Source organism: Drosophila melanogaster, chromosome 2L (genome assembly GCF_000001215.4).
Source record: "Drosophila melanogaster chromosome 2L".
Classification (NCBI taxonomy): Eukaryota; Metazoa; Arthropoda; class Insecta; order Diptera; family Drosophilidae; genus Drosophila; species Drosophila melanogaster.
The window spans coordinates 19,887,779-19,910,582 of NT_033779.5; the positions used below are offsets into that span (position 1 = coordinate 19,887,779).

Genomic DNA, 22,804 nt, shown 5'->3' on the forward strand with positions numbered 1-22,804 from the left:
ATCTAAATACCCATTCAAATTTTTATTTCTAGCAGAGTTTAAATCGATTCTTAATTAAAATAAATTCAATTCTTTTTGATAGAAAAAACTGTTACTTAAACTTGCTCACAATTGCGTTAAGAGTTAGGTTTTTCCATTAACATTTATTTATATGAAACTAGTCAGTTTCCATAACTTAACCTCCACTAAGTGGTAAATCATTTTTCTACTTAACCGAAACTCCCCATCGATTGAGCGAACCTCCCCCATTGCCACCCAAAACACTGCATATCCAATGTCAGGGATTTCCTTTGAATTTAGCTTAGACTGCCATAAGACATCCGGCGGGCATTTCTTTCTGCGCTTTCCCAGAATTCCTTGCGAGTTTAATATGATTTATTGGTTTGTTTGCCGGAAATTACAGGCAGTTGGTCCCCGGATTGGGCTACCATTTCTTTTTTTTTTTTGGGGTTCCGCCTCACACCTCAGCCAACAGATGTCATCGGGAAAATGGCAGGAAAACTCCACAAAGGCAAACACAATTGGCGTGCTTCAAGTTTAAAGAGAGGAAAATCTCTGCCGGAGGGCAAAACTCCGCCAGTGCGAGTGCTCTCTGAAAAATTCAAAGCAAGAAGATGGCAAAATTAGAAAACTTTATTTGCCCAATGTCTGTGGGGAGGTCTTCGGTTTTGACTCCGGCTTGTTTCTTTTGGGGTTTTTTGCTTCGGAGCGTCGTGTTTGCAACCCTCGGGGAAATCCTCGCAGTCGCAGACAGGAAGCGGAAGCTTTTGTGTGGCGCCCGTCCCCCTCCTCCGACATGGTCGTTTAACTGGAGACCCGAGCCCCAATGCGTTGATGACTTTCACTGACTATGAAATTTAAATGCGTTGCGGAAATGTTTTGCGTTCGCTGCTGGTCGTCCTGGCAGACATATAAATTACACTCGATTTTTATGGTCGTCCTTGCGCCTAGTTTGTGGTAGGCGGCACAATCAGGCGGCTGCAGCGCTTCGCTTTAAGTTGCTCCCCAAAACTTTCGCTTGCGAGCCGTGGCATCGACCCTCCGGAGCGTTGTTTATATTGTCTGCGGTCTGGCGACCTAGACCCAATTCGGTAGTTGGGGATCCCGCCAGCCACCCGGAACGGTGACAAAATAGCAACCCCGAGAATGGTACACCCAAATGAAAATTTTAGAAAGTCAACAACTTTTGCAGGTGCCGAAAAGTTGTGTGCACTCGCATGAAAGCCCTAGTACAAGTAAACTCAAATTCGCCACTATTGACGGTAACTTTTATTCAGCTCTAAAATACTCCTCCAATTCACTTTCTTTTTCTGTGTGTACCATTAGCGACACTCCTTGCTGGAATTTGGGCAATGCAAAATTCAAAAGCATTTTAACAACGGCAGCTGCTACTGACTGTTTTTTTTATTCCGCACAGAGGGTGGGTGGATTGCTCTTGGGGAATTCCAATTTCATGGCTCTTCGCAGGTTTTCAGCTCCTTGAAGCACTGACTGTGATTTTTTGGGGACAACCTGCTGGCAGGAGCAACATGTTGCAGCGACGCACATAATTAAAACTAGAGAACGCAGACCATAAAGCACATAGAGCACTTGAATTTATACCCCAAATACCCCTACATATCCTCCGGATTCCAGCAACAGCTGATGGCGATATGCGTCGGAGTGCACAACTCCCACCATTTATAACTGCAAATTGCTTTGGCAGACATGCCAGCCATATGTATTGTATTTATAGCAGTTGTAACCGAGCTTTGCCTTCGGAATTGGCTCGAAAGTAACCCCTGAAGACGGGAGAGGACGTTCTGCAAGGAAGGGAGGAAACTCACATGCACGATGTGGGGCCCCACATTAAACCCCTGAATTGGATAAATCCGCCCACGTGCGTGTGTTCCTGTGGCTCTCTAATTCGCATGCATTTATGCGTGACCATGAACAAGGAGCAATCCCCCAGGATCCCAGGATCCAGCATGTCCCTTTCCCTTTCCCCTTCCAACTGCACTCGTCCTGGCTGTGACCACTCTTCACTGGCAAATTGTCAAGTCCTTGTTGTCCTCAGCCTCGTCTGGCTTAACTTTTGTTGTCCTGCGGGCTTGGTTTTTTCCACATGGTCGGCTCCTCTGTTCTGAATTTATAATTCCATTTGTGGTTTTAATTTCGTAAATGTGAGATTAATTTTATTCAATTTGCGTGTCCAGAGTTAGACGGCTGGGTGAAATCCTGGCAGCTTGTGTTTAGGTCTGGGGTAAACGCTTCATTGACTGTCAATTGTTGGCAATTGAAGTGGCAAGAAAGAAAGTGAGAATTTGGCAAACGAAATGTTGCCAATGCAATAAAGGTTTTAAAAGTATGGGGATTTTTGAGTCTCATTCTTTTTGCGTATCCATAAACACCTTTAAGTATAGCTTTTAATACTTTAATATTTATAGTATAGGGTAAGGAAAGCCCCACACCACAGTATAGATTGCCCCTTAAAAGTACTTTTTGTTTAGTTTTTCCCTTCCCAAGTCTTCCGTATTATCCATTACACTCTCCAGAAATCGTTCCTCTTGTGGATCCAGCCTCGTTATGAAGATGTCCCGCGTGGCTCTGAATTGGCCACAATTATACAAATGCTCGTTCTCCAGGCGCAGAAAGTTCCAGAAAAATCGTCTCGCTATCTCACTGAAACAAATCAACGATTTGCCATTGTAGGGTGCTATCAATTCCTGATGGACCAGGGCAAACTCCAATATCCAAACGCACCGAAGCAGGGTATTCTCCACGATCACAAAGTAGTAAAACCACTGTGGCATAAAGATGATGTCATTAATCACTTTCGAACAGATTATGGTTTATGGTTTTACCCTGGGATAGACCAAGTTGTCGCGTAGAAATTTGTTCTCGCCATTCCAAACTCGGAATAAACCAAAGTCCATCAGCAAATCCCAGAACACAGTATAAATTGACGAAACAATGCAAATTGTTATATAAGCCCAAGTCCAGGGGCTCTCAAAGAGATCGGTATAATGAGCTAAGGGGGTTTTAATTTGATTATGAGATCATTACGAGAAATCAAATAGATTTAAGCTACCAATTGTTTCCATTTGTATTGTTGAAAAGACGACTTCCGCTATGAATAAAAAGTACTTTAGCGCATTGATCAAATAATCCGTGGACTTTGACCCACTGTCCCTAAATCTTCGAAGGCTTTGAGCGAATCTAAACCACGCAGGCAAACATCGAATCACAGCCACCGCGTAATCGGGCTCAAACTCGAAGGCATCGCTCCGATCCAGGAAGTATCGCACATAGAAGCGGACTAGGTAATAGTGATCCACGATGGTGACCACCAGTGATGTCCACTGATCCGCCACCCAAAAGTCCGCGAAGTTCACAAAGAAGAAGGGGGACAAAAGGATGCGACCCATGACGGTCAATAGCCAGATCCTGCCTGAGTAGAAAAGAATGCGAAAGGGGTTCAGGAACAGCACTACTACAAAGGCCACCTGGACCAGCGGTATGTAGATCGGATCCTCGATGAAGAACTCCTTGTGGAGTAAGTACAGCAGAATGCTCAGAGTGCACATGTATCCAAAGAAACTGGATATTTCCAAGGCTCTCATGGCTCCTATGGCATTCCTCCGCTCTACTTCGAAGATCAAAACTTGGTTCACGCCCACCGTCTCGTAAACTTTAATATTTATTGCTAGACAGAAGCCAAAAGTCACACCCGAAATGGGACCCCTAAACAGACTGACAAAGGTGTAGCGAAACTCTGGACTCGTATCAACCGCAAAATCTACAGAAAAAGAAAGAAAACATAATCTGCGAAAAGAATCAAATACATCAAATCCACTCACAAGATATAAAACATAAAATAGCGGAGACCAAAAATAGACCCAGAAAGAGCCCGGCGCTGAAAACATGAACCGGCGGAGTTGGGTGGCCCAATGGCGGCACTCGAAGCTTGGCCATCGCCTCAGATCTATCCCCGTTGGCCAAGTAATCCGTGTACATGTTCTCCGTAGTCGATATCATCCGGTCCAATTGCAGGGTTATGGCCAAAGTGGACTTTAGAACGTATTTCTCGTACCAGGCAAATCCAGCCTCTGATTTAAGATTCTTGTCGTACTTCTTGCAGATCTTGCGAAACGCAGTCATGTTCAACGTTTGATAATTCTGCAACATTATCAGGCTGAGATGGGGAACTATTTACAATTACAAGTAATCGCATTAGAGAAACATAATGTTTCGTCTAAACCAGGATATATATTATTACGTTGGGAGCCCATACCTAAGATAGAACTCGCTCATAGCCAGCCGAAGTTTCTTGATGGGCGGAAACTTGCGCTTACCCTCCGGCTGACGACTCCAGGACGAAGCTGAGCCCCTGGAAGCTGTCGATCCCCGAGGATCCTGCTGTGCACGACGACGGTCTAGTTGGTAATTGAGGGTGGCCAGCTTGCGATGGGCCTCCGCCTGCTTGTGGGCAAAGAAGTAATTCACTTTGGTCAATTCTACTCTGCAGGAGTTGAAGAAGAGTTCCTCGAAGTTTCTGTAGTAACCGATAGCTACGTCATTACTTGGCCGACTTCCACTGGGTGCTTTTTCCACAGCATTTCGTATCATTTGCTTCAGTTCCTTGAAAAGTTAGCTTTATAGTTTAGTCTGGATTTTGGATTGGTATATATAATCAGAGTTACATTGTAGTTCATGTACTGGTACCGCCATTCTGGTACCATAAGATTATCAAGAGTCTTGCCAAACTTCATTTTTACAGGACTTGATTTTGTTCACTTCTAATGTGAGCTTTACTTATTTGACAAGTAATACAAGTGCGATTATTATATGATGATGGATACTCATTACTTTCATAACAGAAAGCTTAATCCAAAATTAGCCGAAGGCATTATATATCCAGCCGCCCTTGAAATCTGTAATTGAGAATTCATCCCTTTCAGAACGCCGACAAAATTTGTTTGCTTGGTCCTGTAAAAATTGTTCACTGTCCGGGGAAACCCACGCAAATTTTGACATGCGTTTCCCATTCCCTTTTTTCAACAGTTGACAATTTCGCTTTTGTTTTCGCAAACGCTGTCCGCAGAACAACAACTCTCATCCCTACAATTTCCCGGCTTTTCATGTTCGTATTTTTTTTCAAGTTTTCCGCCTTTTTTGAAGTGACTGCGTTCGGGTGTATTATTATAAATAAAGGGAAAGTCCAGGAAAATGAGTTGACTAAGGGTTGGCCTCAGTTTTGCAACTCTTTAAGCTCGCTGACTCTCCAATGGAGAGCCACAATTCGATTCCGGAGGCTTGCCATTAGTCATAAGAAAAGAAAATTGGGAAAAGTGGGAAAATGTCGTCTACAGGCATCCCAAGATGAGTAGTAGTGGGCGGCCAAAAAGGACTCCCATCTCACCTCAATCGTCATCATCAAAGCCGGCATTCATCTTCCCCTCTGAGCCACAATGTGAAAAATGTGAAACAATTGCAACGATGATTACTTTTTCCAACAGTTTTGCCCCCTCGCTGTTTTTGTTCGGTCGTAAAGGAAAATTGAATTGCCAATGGGCGGGGCATCAAGTTTGTCCTGCCCTCCAGGGACCATTTCTGGGGGGGATTGGACGGAGGGCAGGACACGGACAGGCGATGATGAAAACAGGTGAACTCCATAATTATATGCTAAATACTCGGGTAATTAACTCCCCCGGGAACATTAACTATTTGAAGAACTTGATTAAGCAGATGAGTACGGCTCGTGAAATTCCCGGATGATGAAGACGAAAACTAAACCAGTGGAAAGTTGCAGCATGTGCGAAAAATGATACCGAATATTATCCTTTCGCAGCAAGGGAAAATTAGCAGCTGTCAGCAGAGTTGGTTTCATTTACATTTTCGCTAGCTAAAGATGAATTTAAAAATGTACTATCCTTAGAGTCAGATGAATATCCATATAAACATTATGATTCTGGTTTGTAATTGTTGATTTCTACTGAGGAGTTGAAAGATTTTTCATATTTGAAAGCCAGTTTACCATTGAATAAGTCAAACTTAAGTCTAGAGTATTTTCCGCAGATTTTTTTTTGGAGTTTGTCCTGGCTGGACAGCCATAACCATTGGGTAAATAAAAATATTTGCATAGACGAAGCGCTCAACAATTGGATGGACGGCCAAGTGAACAACATGGGGTGGTGCACATCATCGGCGGAATCCGGGGACAGACTATATAAAATGAAAAGTAAACATTGCAGTGTCCGCCGGTGGCCATTGACATGATAAAGTGCCCGGCTGAGCTCCACTCCTGTCCGCTCCGTCCGGAAAGTTCGCCGGAGTCCGGACAAAAGGCAGTAAAATGCATGCTTAGTGTTTTTGGAGTCCGGAGCAGGGGCTTAATGGCATTAGGAGGGGGTTCCGGAGCAGTCAGTCTGGAAGTACATCTGGTTATATCCGTATGTTGTGTGTGGCAAGTCGGGCGAAAGGCTTTCATGCTTTCTGGATTTGTCCAAACAAAGATTTATTGGGTCTAGTTTTGGTTCTCTCTTGTGTTTTGTAAGAGTGGCAGAGGGTATAAATGCTGTTTATTTTTAAACTGTTTGCGGCTGTAACGAGTAGTGGAAAGAAAGTTGTGGAACATCTAAAGAATCTCTACATTCTCTATTCCCCCTAAAAAGAACATCAGGAGAAAGTGCACAAGTGATAGTTTATGCCATTAGTGTAAGTTGCCACACCAACTTACTTGGCTTATCATATAGTACATATCATTTTAGTTAATTTATTCGCTTCGATTCAATTAACACTTGCTCGCTAAATCATTCGTATATCACTATATCACAGACGTGGCAGCTACATGAGCTCCAATCGCATTCCATGACAATATCTGCGCGATAAATTCAATTTGAAATCCAGCCTTTGCTCGAAACTAGTCAATTCGAGACCTTGCACCTTTTTTCAGCTGTCTGCAACAACTTAATTGCATGCGGCCACTTTCTTTGCCGCCCACTTCTACTGAATACGCTAAAACCCAACTCCAATCATTGTGGCAAACTCAACGGAGCACTTTCGGATCCAAGCTCGTTTTTTCCGTTCAATCACTGCGATTTTGGAGCCACATTGCACATGCCAGTAATTGCAATCATATTTCGACACGCTGCGCAATATGCATTGGCCATAAACTTCATCCCGATCAAAAAATAAAGCATTCGAAAAAAGTGTCAATGCCAGACGGCTGCAGCAAGCCGACGAGTGTATACCCTATAAGCAATGGTTTACTCTTCAGATACAAAAAAAAGGGGTTAGGGTATAGGTATAGGGTATAACACAACATCCAAATTGGATGAAACGAGTTGAGTGCGTGCCTGATCGGCTTAGCGTCAAACGAGCTTCTCAATGGAAATTAAGCTCGATGATTAAACAGTTTTACTTTCTGCCTGGCCACTCTCTGCCTCCAATTCTGCGACAGTTCATGTGACTCGAAACTATTTGCTATAATTGCTTACTTTGTTGAATTGCGGCGATTTGTTTGCCGGTCAACAATAACTTTAGCCGGCTTAATTGGTCTCGTTCGCCACTCGGCTGACTTGACCCCCAGCAGCTGGGGCATGTGCATTGAACTTCAACTTCGGAGGAGACCAGACCCAGACCCAGTCCCTCCGCCCAAGTCCTCCTCCCAGAAGTGCAAGTGCCAAGTATTTATAGAGCAGCCAAATGCAGCACACCAAACAAGCAAGCGAACAAGTCGAACGCCTTCACTGATGCGATGCACAATGAGAAATGAGATGATGGAATAATGCACATTACATTTTACTTTAGATCAATGGGAAAGAAAAAAGCTGTTTAATTAATTTTCATATTATTGCTTTCCTTATATCCCGAATCCATGCCTAAAATAAAAATCTTTTTTAGATTAACTTACATTTATCGTTCATATGTGTAAATTAAATTTGGATTCTAAACTTATAAATAACCAATGCTTTCAAGGCTTATCCCGTTGAAGATATTAAATCGTCTTTCTTCAGAACAATTTTTTTTTATTCATAGAACGTTTATAAACATGTGTGCCTATTTTACAATTTTACACTTGTTTTTGTGTCAGCTTTATAAATTGGATAATGTAAAATAGAGCATTTTAATTAATTTAAAAATAATTCATATTTTATTTGAGACATTGCTTTGCCCAGTGTAGTAATCCAACCAGCTCCACTTCGAACATCCAACATGTTGCCAGGGAAATTGTGAGTTGCGACGAAAATCGCCGGCAAAAGCGAGTTTTTCAAAACCACCATCAACAGTTCGGTTCGGTCGCTTGTTTTCGTTGCGTCGACGGACGCGGGAGATTTTCGTGCGGATACAGATACAGATACAGATACGGATACGGATTGTTTTGTTTTGTTTCGCCGGCTTCGAGAGACGCGTGCCACTCGCGAAAATAAATGGCGGCAAATCAAAGAGTGTGTGAATAAAGTTGATTAACGACGAGCATCGCTCAGAAGTGCCAAAATAAAGTTTATGTGCGCCAAGTGATAGGCTTTCGGAGAATTTACTTTGGATTTTTTAACTTTTAAGCGTAAAGTTTGTCCATAAAATGTACCCAACAGGCTGTTGCATACTTCATGGCTTTAAGAACACACACACACAACTCAGCTTTAACCAGAAACTCTCAACCACCACCCCCATAATTAACGCCTTATCTCAATGCACACAAATTAAAAGGATTACTGCAGCCAAACCAAACAGACCCAAAAAATTGCCAGACCAGACGATTTTGTCTCCATGGACCATGTTTTATACACGTATCCTCGATAAGAGTTGTGCGTTGTTTAAATCCTTGGTAGGAGTGGTTTTCATGTCGGCGGACCTTTGGGAACAAAAAGTTTCTCGAATAAAAAAGTCGGAAAAGCTTAGCTCTAAAAAGATATATGAGCGGGTGCTAAAGCTAGCTAATGAAAATGAATTTCATTGGACATTAGATCTCATAACTTTGGCTTTCTCCTTAAAAATCTAAGTAAACTTCGTTATAGACTTACGGTTCTTCCAATGAAATTCTGACACGGAATACAGTTTCGTCAATTTCCGACAACGTAAATCGACTCTTATAAATGTTTGGCAAAAGTTTACTTTCATGCCCGTGGAATGCAATCCCAACTCGGAAATTATCGAACCACAACATCGTTTAGTAAAGGGTAAACTTTATCTTCTTTCTTATCAGTCAATTTCACCCTAATTTGCCACCTTTCCAAATGACTGCCTCCAAAGTAGTCAGATGCTCCGAAGAAAATGGGAGTTTTCTAAGTTCATAGCGCAGTGGTAATTAGTGGCAGACACAATGGTTAGAGAAGCTAACCAAATTTGGGATCCCAAAGGGTGCTAATCTTCATTGTCATCGCATGTTGCAGACTGGTTGATAACCGGTTTTTTCGGGTCTTACGACGCGTGTCTCCAATTAATCACCGGCTCGAATCTGTTGGTTCTTCTCAGCTTCTTCAAGCATCTCTAATTTCGTTTTATTCAAGTGGCAGCTGGTACCAAAAGGATTATGCTGCTACGTAGTAAGCCACCATATTGGGGATTCTGGCTAATTATGGTTAGCAGGAGTTGGGCAAGAGATGTTTTGAAGTTTTCAATTTTCCAATGCATCTCTGCCACTGACATCTGACAAACTGACAATCTGACAATCCGAGACCCTGACAAGCGGGTAACAGGCGCTGTCAAAATCCTTCGGCGGGGGAGCATTGAACTTGCAACCCTCACAGAAGCCGAATCGAAATCGAAATCAAAGTCGAAACTCGAGATATCAGAAAGCAAGCTGTCAAATTATCAAGCAGGCAAAATCAATTGTTCGGGGAGCCCTATTCCTTTGCCTTCGGCTGAATCCAAAACATGGACTAATGATAGGGGCACAAGATCTCGGGGCAGAGCGTGTGAATAACCCGAGGTACCTGACAGTCGAGGGCGAAGTGAGCATTATTAGTTGATGGCAGCATTGCGCTAATGGCTTAATTATGATAATGGTAATGGCCAACGGGAGGCGGGTTAAATTCCTTGTGGTGGCGATGACAATTAAGCGATTTTCAGCGACGAGCTGCTGGCATGAATAATGAAGATATTTCAAGAATTTCATCTTAAATGAGCCAAAGAGAAAGTAATTCATCACCCATAATTATATTAATAGTGATGTGAATAATCTCTCACTATATCCAACATTCAGATATCTTCAACGCAATTACCTTGCCTTTTTATGCAAATTGCTCGACAATTTATAAAGTCCATATGTGGAATCATTGAGCTTGGGATAGTTACACTCCCCTTTCAATAAACGCGATTTAAAAGACCACCCAAGTCTGTCGTTTAAAAAACATTGATTATCTTTCAACGTTTCTTGTCGCCTTTTCAATTGGCCAGCGGAGCGAAGAATCAAGATTTCAGACAGCTCGAGGAAATGTCAATTGCAACTTCAGCAGACAGCGAACGATTATGAAATATTCATGTAAATATATATACATATATTTTCCGATTTAAATTCAAGATGTGGGCCGCACCTCGCACATTGATCTCAAGGCGGCCCTTTCAAGCAGTTAATTGGCTGACTGGGGAGACCGAGTTGGAAGGGGTAAATAAAATAGTCGAAAGACAAATGTCATTTGGAGTTGCCCAAAAAGAGTGAAATGCGTATAAATCTCTTACCCCATCCAACTTTGCCCTCCTTCCTGACTGCCCCCCTGCTCCAATTCAATGCAAAATGCCGTGACAAATTGTTGATTTGCTTTGACATATAAAAAGAAAAACGCCTTTGTCTTCAGGTTTCCCTACAGATACCCAGCAGTTTGCTTCTAAAGGGAAGCACTAAACCTAGGAAGTCCAAACGATCAGTATTTCGAATCGAATAAGAAGTGTTGGCCTATGGAGAAACCACAAATCCACCTTATTTGGGGTGGCTAGTAAAATTGTACCGATAGTGACTGGTCATAAAAGCTTGAAATATTGTTTTGCTTTTAATTTCCTTCACTTTCCCACTTTGGAGTGCAGTAAAAGAGATTCATTTCCTGTCCACCAAAGTGCAGTGCTCATAAAGCCAAAAGAAGAGGGTATCGCAAAGTTGTGACACTCTCGAAACCTTACCATTTTCCCTTTGTTTTTCATTCGTTTTTCCACTTTTGTATATTTAAGCGGAAGCTAAAAGACTCTTTCAAGTTGATTTCTGCTCCATAAACTTGTCTATTTTTGTTTTGGTCCCCGCTGTTCGCTGGAGCGCAAAAGGCAGCCCCCGGATTCCCATTCCCGTCCCCAAAATACCCCAATCCACATGCGTACTTACCCCTCATCTGGCGCTACCAGAATTTGGAGCAGCACGTGCATTTGCACGTTTTAAATTTGTTCCCCACTCCCCCAGTCCGCCCCTTCATTTCATGCCCCTGCTTTTGTTTATATTTAGATGGAAGTATTTTTTTATGTCAGCTAAGAGGGGATTGTGCGGCTTGGGGGGCGGGCTTTTGCCATAAATCTCCTCAGAATTTATTTGTTAAAGCCAGAGACGAAGTTCGGTTTGATATGCACTGCATGTGCTCGTAGCGCCACGTTGGAGTTTTCACAAACCCGAGGACCATTGGAGTGATTGAACGCTAGCATTGTTAGATTTATGTTCCGAGACGCTCCAGGACAAAGAAACTGCCAAATGGCCCACAATGGCCTCCAGTCCAGTCGGGTTTGGCCGGCACCAACAATGGCTAAGTTACACCGATTCGGAGACCCATTCATTTTCCCTGTGAATTTCCTCTCTAAACTGCATTCTGACATAGGGCTGTTAACAAATCCAGCCCACCTATTGCCACCCGCGCTGGGAAATTGTGTTCGTGACGAAACAACTTCATATGGCCACTACTGTACACTGAAACAAATCATGGTATACAATTTTTAGATTCTATGTTTATGAGCCGGAGTGAAATGAATTTAAATTGGATATTGGTCCAGCTGCTTTCATTTCTCGCAGTGTTTTTGTCACATATTGGATTATGTATGCGTGTCTTTCAACAACTTTTTGCCACTTCTTTGCCGCATATTAAATTATTTTCCTTTGGCCAACTTGCGGGCACCATTGTACGTGACTAAACGTCAATTTCCAGTTCTTGCCGCTTCGGGCCACTATGCAAAATGCATTTTCCAAAACCGATTTTAATAATTCCTTGGAGCGCCCCTCGGGCCTCTTATGTGTCGGCGTAGATAAGAGCTGGGTAAACGACTTTGCCACTTTTTATGCAGTGTGCGAAAAGTGCAACGCTCTGATAAGAACATCAGTTTCCTTCACTCCTGCCACTCGAAACTTTTCCCAACTCAACTGGCGGCCGTCGGCATTTTAAGTGTGTCAAAAAGTTGCGGTTCAAGTTTGGTACGTGATATTTCTCGAATCGAACGATTAGTTATCGGTGATTATGGTTGATGGTGAGGGGCAGGATGGGAATCGGTTACAGATATTATAGCCAACGTTATGAGGGTGTTAACTAATTTTGCGGACTTTTTTGCCTTAAGTATGGCTTACTATTCTCTCTCAGAATAAATGCACATTTTCTGAGTGGAGATATACTGAGGAAGATATGGTATTAATTTTAAATGAGCAAAGAATCACCTTTGATGTTTAACATCCTCAATGAAAACCGTTCAGCAAATCACCTTTTTGTTACCTTTTCTATGCCTGGATGCCAACTCATCTTGGGTCAAAAGTCTTGTAAGCACATCGTTTTCACTCCACAGACTTGTTGTTATTCAGCCTGCCGCCAAGACATCCCTGTACTATTCATGGATTTCTATAGATGCCGCCTAACTTCCTGTTCCACATCTTCGCACAGGCGAAGCTCTTTGGGCCCGGACTTGAGTGACAAACAACAAACAGCAATTTGCAACAATTTATGGAAATTATGCAGTCAGTCGGGACGGGACTCAGCCGAGTCGAGTGCTTTCGGTCTGGCCTAGTCCGGGTTTTTTCTTTTTTGCCGAAGTTCTGATTGTCGTAATTGTTGCTGTGGCAGCGTGATTACGCAACCGCTGCAAACTTTCAATAAATCAGAAAAATGCACCCATAAGTCAAAGTCGATGGGGAAATAGCCGACAATCCCCGTACACGTGTCGACTTCCTTGTTACACTTATCGAATCGAATCCAGCCCGTTTCTATCCATTACGTTTTACGACAAATTGATTAAGCATGAGCTTCGCACCCTCGCAACTACCGGGGAGATGGGAAAATATGACCACTTTGAGAGCATTTAGCAGGCACTTGAAAAATTCCTAAAAAAAAGGATGTTGCAAGGACTCTTGCTGGGTGGGCGCAGCTGCCGCCCACTCACGTGTCACGCACACGTGCGTATTATTTACACGCAATATTTTTTGTTCCAGCTCTCCATTCTTGTAATTGAAGTTATTGATTTTCCTGCCAGGAACCAGCAAAAAGAGCAGGGAATCCACATCAGCACAATCCTGAAGAAGTTCATAGCGATTTGAGCCAAATCTACCCCATTTTTTTTTTTTTTTGGGGGTTCTTCTCGATTAGCCGCATCGGCAGTCATACATCAAAAACAAATGTCGGTCCGTCTGGTTTGGTCTGTTTTGCGTTTGCTTTGGTTTGTCTTGCACGGAGGCTGCAAATATGTTCATTTAATTGCATTAAACTTGGGACCGCCTGTGCAACCCCCATTTGTTTTTGGGCTAAGATCAAAGTGCTGTGCAAATATTTCGCTTTGGTCATCCCAAAATGGATTACTTTTCCCTTTTCGGACTGTATTTGACTGGAGGGCGTTGCTACCAGGCTATTTGGCTGATTTGGTTCATTTCTACTTCGACTGCAGCACCCCCCTTAATTGCAAACTAATTACACAAAGTAAACATTCTGATATCTGAGCTCATAATTAGTGTGAAAATTGTGTATTTATGTAATTAAAAGGGAATAGTGAAAGACGGAAAGAAGTCGGAAATCGAGTTACTTGTATTATTGGGGGAAGATGAGAGTTTCTTATAAAACGAGAGAGATCAAAAATATACTTTTGTTCTTTTTTAAAAACAAAAAAAAAATAAGTAGAGAGACATCATACACTTTTTAAAATGCCATAAAGTATACAACATAAAGCCTTAGATACATCCAATTGGGTCTGTTGAGAAGCTATTAATAGTATCTTAAATATCCCTTGAAGTTAAATCGATATTTTTATGAATCACCAATGAAGAGCAATGGAAAACTCCAAAGTGTAATGTGAGAAATCGAAAAGTTTAACAAAAGCTAATTCAGTGCCAAAGTTGCATCTAAATGCCAAATTTAAATTAGTGTTCCATAATCCCCTACAACCCAAAAAAAAAAAAAACATGGGAAATGCATCATCCTCATCGGCGAACGGTGGCAAAAGTTCACGGAAATGTCGCAGTCTACCCAACTCACCGGATGTCAGAAGGTAACCAACGAATTGAACTTTCAGCTTGTGTATATTTTTTTCCGGCAAAGTGACAGTTTAGATTTCTGGCCACTAATGAGTGTCATTATGGGTACGAAGAACATTTGAATTGAGCCAAGTGTCAGCACAATAAATCAAGTCAATCATGCCCAACTTGGAGGCTATCTATAGCCCGAAATGAAAACAAAGTTCCACCAGATTTACGATAATTTCTCAAGCTAAACGGGATATTTTTAGGAACACATTTTTCCGGCCAGCTAATGGAAATGACATTTCGTGGGTCCCAAGATGTTTGCCGGCAAGTGCAAATTTTCCCAGCTCACTCCAGATTCATAATTAATGCCGGCGCAGTCTGTGCCGACTTATTCCAAATCCTAGTGGTTTCTTATTCTGGTATATATGTACATCTGTCTGGAGGTGCCGAAAGCGACACAGAAGATGACACGCAACGATCGTAGTACCGAAAGCACTTGGATCTGAATGAAGAAATAAGAAGTTCTGGCTGCCAGCCAGACGGCATCTAAATTCAGCTGGAGCCCTCGGTTTGTTGCCCTCTCCCAATGGAAATTCGTTGCATAATCCAGCGATCGGCCGAGTTCAGCTGCCCCGCCATATCCATATTACTCAAATATTTCAAAGTGCATTTTAGATATGGGAACACACTGCAGGGAGTGCTCTGGCAACCACCCGAAAATAATCTTCGAAAAGAAACGCATGCCCGAAATCAACCACCGTATCTAAAAACCTTTCAGTTATGATGGAAATGGTGTGACATTCCACTTTCCCTCCTCGTTTCAAAGTCAATAAATAAAACATTTGCCAAAGTTGCATAATTGAAAACGAGAGCGGAGCGAGTGCTCGGGAATCTCGTTGTGCGTTATGCCTGTGTGCTACTTATCAGAAGTCCTCGTGCAACCCTTGGAAAATTCGGATTGTGTATGAGCAACCCCCGCACGGAACATGCGTATGTGAAAGACTCGACTCCTCAAACAAAAATATATTGTAAAACTCAAAATGTTGTCAGCTGCATTTTGCTTTGGGTGTGAATAAAATGCCTATTTAATGTTTTGCTTGGCAACGCTATAAATGTCATTATTAGAGGACAGAATAGTCCTATATGTAAGGATATATATAAAAGATGAAAGTAAGACTCTCAGAGTGAAATATACAATTTTGCTTTATTGAAATCATTATGTTTCAGGTGTAAGAAACAAAGCTAAAGAGTGACTTCTTTGCTGGTTGAATATCTTAAAAATCGTCATTTAAACTCGGTCCAAAAAAGTTCCCCTAATATCGTGAATGCTCCACCTCATTTCGCTCAAAAAACCCTACCTATGTAGGCTACAGACTTGGGTGTGACTGTGGCACAAGGAAGTGGAAGTGGAAGTCGCCACTTGAGTTGGCCAAGTGTGGAAGCTGCCAAAGAGGGGCTCTCCAGGGGGCGCATCCACGCCCCCACATCCTTTGTGACTCCAAGCCTCGCACTTTGGGTTCCTATTTGGGTTTGTTTGCTCGGCCACTCTCCATTTGCGGCTTGTTTACAGGCTTAAGCCAACCTACTGCATATTTAAGGATGTCAACCAGCCGACAAAAGGTGGCCGTCCAACGATGACGACAGCCATTAGCAGTCTGAGAAACATCTATCTGGGAGGGGAAGGTGTATCTTGGCAGACGCTATTAATTGTTTCTTGTGCCACCAGCTGCAGCTGAGAAAATGCGTCTCCGAAGGCACACAAAAAACAAAAAGCACGAAGTTTCGCCCCCCGTCTAATAGCTGAAAATCGTGACTTTATGTGTGCACTTGAAAATGGAAGAACACAATATGGCTGTAGTTCTGTTTCTTTTGGGCCAGAAAAGCAGAAAGTCAGGAGATTCCCGAGGGTCTGGGGCACTATGTATGTAGATGATGGTAGATGATGGTACACGACTCTAAAGAATGAACACGTTCTCCAGCGTATCGCATTACCAACGTTTCAAAGGGCGGAGACATTGTGACATGGCTTTTAGTTAGGAACAAAGCCGGTGTTGATTATGAGCTAAGTGAAAGAGCGAGGTATCCCTATCCCCGAAGACTTTCATCAGCGGAATATGTTCCTTCAAGCGAAAATTGCGGAAAGTTGGCGGACAGCTTTTCACAAGATGATTACTTTATAAAGAGTTACACCAGATATGTAAACAGAACGATGTTCCTATATACGTATAAGATTTCCTTCTGGAAAATGATGCACTCCCGCCGATTTGTTTGTGATTTCATTAGAAGCAGACTCGAATAAACACACATCCAATCGATTTTCATTTAGAGTTTCTCCCGAACCATAAACATTCCTCCTCTGAATAGCTCTTTAATTCGATTCTGCACTCCGTTCCCTGGCCATATCAATGGCATATAATTACGCTTATTACCAGCCATTCAACACCTACTCAGAAGTCCAATGGCGAAGGGTAAACAGAGATACAAAGAGTAAAAATAAAGCACTCCTTAGTCGAAGTAACTTATTCGCGAGTGGCCCAAGCTGTTCTGGCTTTTTGGCCAGGCCAACTCGCATAAATTGCGAACAGGCCTTGGCTGTTGATTTGGGCTGACAGGCAGGCGGATACAGGGAAGTATCCGATGGATGCGGTTTTGTTTTGGATAGCGGTTCTTCGGTTCTTTGAGGTTGTGCAGTAGCCAGCCGAATTGCTGTGGTAAATTTATGAAAACTCTGCGCTTAACGGCAATACCGCCACAACCACTCAAAACTCAGACGGTTCAAGGGGTTTTTGGGTTAAGATGGATGTGAAAATTGGCCAAACCGATCTATCGTGACGGGTCTTTAGAGGTGCACAAAGTGCGGTCTTGAGGTGCGGTCGTTCGGAGCTCGAAAGTATCTCTTCCCCGGATGGTTTCATATTGTTAAATAACTCAAATGCCAAAGGGACAAGCCGGATTTCGAGTTCTAACCATAACGGGCTAACTCCATGCAACACTCCATGTGTGCGGAGCAATAATAAAAGCGAAAGATGCTGCATAAAAGGCAACTGGCAGATTCCCAAAATGGTCACAGCAGGCGCAGCCAGTGGAGCCTTCTTGTGTCCATACACGTAGGCCCACTCTCGTCTCAAGTGCACTGGAAAATAAGTCGCGACAAGAGGTACGAGGTATATATTGTAAGAATATGAATCGGAAAGTGTAAAATGATTCCATCAATCATGGGTCAGATTAATAATATGAACGCACTAAATCTATTCATATATGTTATGTGCACTTAAGGTTTAGGTATTCCAGATATTCATGGTGAGTTTAAAATTACAAATTCATTGCGTTGCTCCACCTTTATTCCTCGAGTGTAGTACTTGGCTCCACAACGAGAGTCAGGCTTTCAGAAGCTGTTGCCATGACAAATGCAACTCAAGTGATACATTGTACACAAAGCAGCAGCGAAATGCAATGCAAACTAATGGGCAGCCAGGACGAGAAGTTTTCCGGGGGGGTGTGGGCAGCAGGAGCAGGACTTCATATATATATAAATATACATATATATATAGAAGCACAGATGCCATCAGCGTTTCCCCCGCCACACGGAAATGTTTAGTGAGTGGTCCAAAACTGCGTGGGCTTGTGGGTTTCAGCAATGGCGGAGTAGCTGAATGTAAGGGGAGGTAAAACACAGGTGAATGCCACCAGTGGAAGGCAGTGGAATCGGAGGAATCAGCCATACGCAGTGGCAGCTATTATGAGGAACACACACCGGTGGCTCATTCAGTCTGCCGGCAAAGGTCAAAGACATTTGGCAGCTGCTCCTCGTTCTGTTCTGTTCGGTTTGGTTCTTTTCTGCATCTGTGCAAATCTCCGCATCTCCGCATCTCCAGCAACAAATCAAAAATGCGTACTAAAGACGTAAATTCAATTTGTGCAACAGCGAGGGAATGGGGCGAAATAAAGCAAATAAAGAGATGTCGAGGCGCCTGGCGCATCACTTTTGACATGCGACACCTGAACGAGGGGATGCCATCGAAAAGATACGAAATGCATTCCCACTCAGAACAAGCTGCACAGTAGTTCCCTGCAGATGTAGATAAAGGATGGGGTCGTGTTGAAATATTATGTGGGTGGAGGCAAGTGTCAAGCAAAATGTACAAATGCCTCATTAGCACAATAAGATAGGGGTTTCTTATGGTATATTTATATTTATGATGGTAAATATTAAAGCAGGTTAAAATAAAAATTTAGTCTGCATATAAAATTGTTTGAATTCATAGTGCACCCATACATTTTACAAATAATTTCAATATCTTGGAGAACACAATTAGTGTGGGGTGAGGTTTCGTCTGAGCTCCCAAAGATACAAAGGTGTTCTTTTCCACTCATACAATTCAAAGTTAAATGCGCGAAAAGGAGTGCCTCGTATGCGGAAAATCCTTTTAAAAATCGCGCCGACAAAGGCGAGCCAAACTCCGTAGACGTCTTGAGGAACAATATAAAATGCAAATAAAATAATATGAAAGTAATTTTACCAGATTTGGCGAAGTTTCGTTTGCTGTTTGCCTTTGCAACGGCAAGTAGAAATGTCCTGGCGAGGGAAACATCCTTTGCGAGTCCATGAGTCTGGCATGCGTATTTAATTTGCAGAAAGAGACGTGGCAACTTCATCTGTCTGTCAGCTTTGTTTTTATTGTCTGCTTTTTATTCATTTAATACAATTGTTACCAGTTCTCCGCCTTTTCCCGGCTGACTTATTAATGGCCAACAACAATTGTATGGCGGCAGCCGTAAGATACATTTGTATCTTTGTCTGCCACTTGGCTTGGCATCCCGTCCAGAAGTTTATGTGCGCGACTTATTAAAAGTTAGTGCGTTTTGTATTTGTATACGTTTTTTTTTTACTTCCCTCTTAATTTGCCTTCTTAATCAGTCTTATGACTAATTGCGCAGACTAAAATGAAAAGCTCTGAAAAATACTTTATTTTCCTGGGTAATTTATGGAGGATCTCCACTGTAAAAAGGTTTTAGTTTTTTCTTGACGGTTTTAAATTTAAATTTACTTTTCTAAAGGTCCATTGAATGACCATAAAATCCAGCTTAACGTTCGGAATAGAAATACATATGCAATTGAGGAACAATTATAGACCAATTAGGGAATTTTAAAGAGCCAACTCATGTAACTACGCTTTTACATGTCCGCAAAGAAAAGTACTCTTTCATTTGACGATCAACAAGATATGCAAATTTATGATCACGAATATAAAAAAATTTACTGCATTGCCAGGTCTTAAAGTCGATGTTGTTTTCTCTTCATATTTTTTATTGCACAAAGGGGCTTGGCGGCAACAGCAAGCCATAAGTTCGTTTATTTATAAGCGTGAAATTAATTCAAAAGTATCTTGCAGATACTGATACCGCAGTCCGCGCAAATTGCGGACTGTGATTGCAGACTGCCAATAAATATTTACCGGGGACAAGAGGCGTGGGCAACGACCATTAAAATCATAAAAGATTACTTTTAAAAAACATATTTGTAATTCTCTGTGAATTCATATAATATTCTTGTTATTATGTGCACTTTAATATCTATATGCATTTTTTCTCGATTGCAGACAAATTGCCCCCGCCTACGCAAAGGTCAATGGCGGAACTGCCATTCCACTGCCCGCCACCGTGATGGTTCAACGTCGCTGTCCGCCGGATAAAGTGCGTCCACTGCCACCCACACCGAATCACACGCCATGTGAGTACTCAACTATGGTTTGGGAAAATTTATTAAAAAATGCCATAAGCCCGCGCAACCATCCCTGATGCGTTTTTTTTAAGGGAGGCGAGGGACCTCCCCATTGTTTACCGGGAATAAACAAATTTCGGTCTCAGGGCTCGACAAACAACCCCCAAAGCTGGAAAGCGTCGACTGCACTTAGCCCTTTTCAAATGCGTTTTATGGGTGGGCTTGTGACCGAGATTTTGGTATTGGATGGGATAGCCCAACTCCACCACAATCAGAGCTCCCTAGAGATTCGTTTGGGGTTAGAATTTCGAATGCCAAAAAGGTGACGTTGATTTGTGGACAAGGTAACTGAATTCTTCGTTTAATTAGGAGACTGGAGAGTAATTAAAAATGCAAAGCATACGAACATGGTTCTTGGTTTCACGGTGAATAGCACAAAAAACTCATGAATGAGCTTTAAAACGTCGAAGTATTCATACTGAAAGGTGAGAATTAATCTTATGAACCACAATTTCCCGTTTGTCATGCAGTTTTGACCCAATTTGTAAGATAGTGGCGTTCAAAACGCTTCATTCTTCTTGAGTCACGGCCGTGGGCATATTTATAGAACAGTTTCACTCTCCATCATGATTTACACACCAAATATTCGACTGGTCTCTGGGCAATCATAAATCTCGCAGCTCAGACTCCTCCTCCTTCCAATCTGTTATCAACCTCACGCAAGGCAATTAATTAAGTTTAACGTCCACGTTGCCCTTTTGCATTGATTTATAGGTTGACTCTTTCTGTTAAGTGGGCGCCGAAAATCGTGAAATCGAGTGGGCTTGCAGTTCCTTAAAGCATTCTGTAATCCTTGATGTCGCTCTTGTTTTCAGCAATACCGGGACTTGGAAAGAGCGGAAGTGATTTCAATACCAGCCGTCCAAACAGTCCGCCCACCAGCAACCACACGATTCAGAGCCTCAAGAGCGGTAACAACAACAGGTAAGATTCTTTTGAGGTCATCACGTATATATCATTTCTATATGATTATTAAAAAATGTATCTAATTCCAGCCTCCGACCCCCGAGCATTAAGAGCGGCATTCCCTCGCCGAGCAGTCCGCAGACCGCTCCCCAGAAGCACTCGATGCTGGACAAGCTGAAGCTCTTCAACAAGGAGAAGCAACAGAATGCGGTAAACGCCGCCTCGGTGGCCAGCAAAACGCAGATTCAGTCCAAAAGGACATCCTCCTCATCGGGCTTCAGTTCCGCACGCTCGGAGCGCTCTGATTCCAGCCTGAGTTTGAATGACGGTCATGGCTCCCAGCTGAAACCACCCAGTATTAGCGTGAGTTCCCAGAAGCCCCAGCCCAAGACGAAGCAATCCAAGCTGCTGGCTGCCCAGCAAAAGAAGGAACAGGCCAACAAGGCGACCAAGCTGGACAAGAAGGAGAAGAGTCCGGCGAGGTCCTTGAACAAGGAGGAATCGGGCAATGAGTCCCGCAGCTCCACAATGGGCAGGACTGGCAAGTCTTCGTTGGTCCGTGCAGTTGGTGGTGTGGAGAAGAATACACCCAAGACGTCCTCGAAGTCCTCGCTGCACTCGAAGTCGGACTCGAAGAGCTCCTTGAAGGCGCCCCAACTCCTCCAGAGTCCCAGTAGCGGGGGATTGCCCAAGCCCATTGCCGCCATCAAGGGCACCAGCAAGTTGCCCTCCTTGGGTGGTGGTGCTGGCCACCTTCCGGCTGCAGAATCCCAGCAGAATCAGCAGCTGCTCAAACGCGAAACCAGCGACATATCCTCGAACATATCCCAGCCACCGCCGGCTGAGCCACCCATCAGCACACATGCACATATCCATCAGAATCAGACGCCACCACCTCCCTACTATGCGAATAGTCAGCCAACGAGCCACATATCATCGCATGGGTTCCTGAGTGAGCCCAGTACTCCGCAGCACAGCTCGGGTATTTACGGCAGCAGTCGCCTTCCGCCACCAAAGTCCGCCCTGAGTGCCCCTAGAAAGTTGGAGTACAACGCCGGACCTCATATACTGTCCTCGCCAACGCACCACCAACGGCAAGGACTGCCGAGACCGCTGGTCAACTCGGCTCCCAACACACCCACCGCCTCGCCAAACAAGTTCCACACGATACCCTCTAAGATTGTGGGCACGATCTACGAGTCCAAGGAGGAGCAGTTGCTCCCAGCACCACCACCAGCCAGTGGGGGCTCCTCCATCCTGCCCATGAGACCTCTGCTTCGGGGCTACAACTCACACGTGACCCTGCCGACGAGGGGGGCTCGCGGTGGCCACCACCCACATCAATCCTACCTGGACTTTTGTGAGTCGGACATTGGCCAGGGCTACTGCAGCGATGGCGATGCTCTGCGAGTGGGCAGCTCCCCGGGGGGATCGCGATTCCACGACATTGACAACGGTTACCTTTCGGAGGGTAGCAGCGGTCTAAATGGGCCCAGCTCGTCCGCAGGAGGCATCTCACCTGGAAAGCACTTTCTCAGCATGATGCGGGCACGAACCCAATTGCCCACCACCATCGAAGAGCGGTAAGTTCCATACTGATATTTTATTCATTTAGCTTCAACTGAAGGATAGCACACCTAAGTAATCTTCAATATTGATGTATTGCTGTGTACTGTTCAATTGCAACTGATGGATTCTACTATCAATCCCTCTGCTTATATACATACTGGGAT

The 22,804-nt window shown here is 43.4% G+C and overlaps 2 protein-coding genes across 10 annotated transcripts in view; one reads left to right on the forward strand and one right to left on the reverse strand.

Moving 5' to 3' along the window:
• Positions 1-22,804, forward strand: part of sick (sickie) — a 162,060-nt gene that overhangs the window by 91,414 nt on the left and 47,842 nt on the right. For 7 of the 9 annotated variants that reach the window (NM_001273674.1, NM_206008.4, NM_001273678.1 and 4 more), the window contains 3 exons: positions 19,984-20,114; positions 20,981-21,089; positions 21,161-22,654. In NM_001273674.1, coding sequence (NP_001260603.1) covers positions 19,984-20,114; positions 20,981-21,089; positions 21,161-22,654 — 1,734 coding nt within the window. Of the gene's footprint in view, positions 1-8,266; positions 8,546-14,187; positions 14,410-19,983; positions 20,115-20,980; positions 21,090-21,160; positions 22,655-22,804 lie in introns of those variants that run through there. The other 2 variants (NM_001273676.1, NM_001103713.4) reach the window with 2 other exon arrangements.
• Positions 2,423-4,772, reverse strand: CG10481 (uncharacterized protein). Its single transcript, NM_206009.2, has 6 exons — positions 4,683-4,772; positions 4,274-4,620; positions 3,840-4,174; positions 3,071-3,778; positions 2,844-3,010; positions 2,423-2,783 (listed from the first exon to the last, which is right to left on the reverse strand). Exons 1-6 carry the CDS (start codon positions 4,749-4,751, stop codon positions 2,469-2,471), a joined length of 1,941 nt encoding a protein of 646 aa, NP_995731.1. The 5' UTR covers positions 4,752-4,772; the 3' UTR covers positions 2,423-2,468.

Coding starts and splice junctions, on each gene's coding strand:
- CG10481 (NM_206009.2), bottom strand. CDS start 4,751: ATGAAGTTTGGCAAGACTCTTGATAATCTTATGGTACCAGAATGGCGG. Junction 4,175..4,273: donor ATGAGCGAGTTCTATCTTAG/GTATGGGCTCCC, acceptor TCCCCATCTCAG/CCTGATAATGTTGCAGAATT. Junction 3,779..3,839: donor TATTTTATGTTTTATATCTT/GTGAGTGGATTT, acceptor CTTTTTCTGTAG/ATTTTGCGGTTGATACGAGT.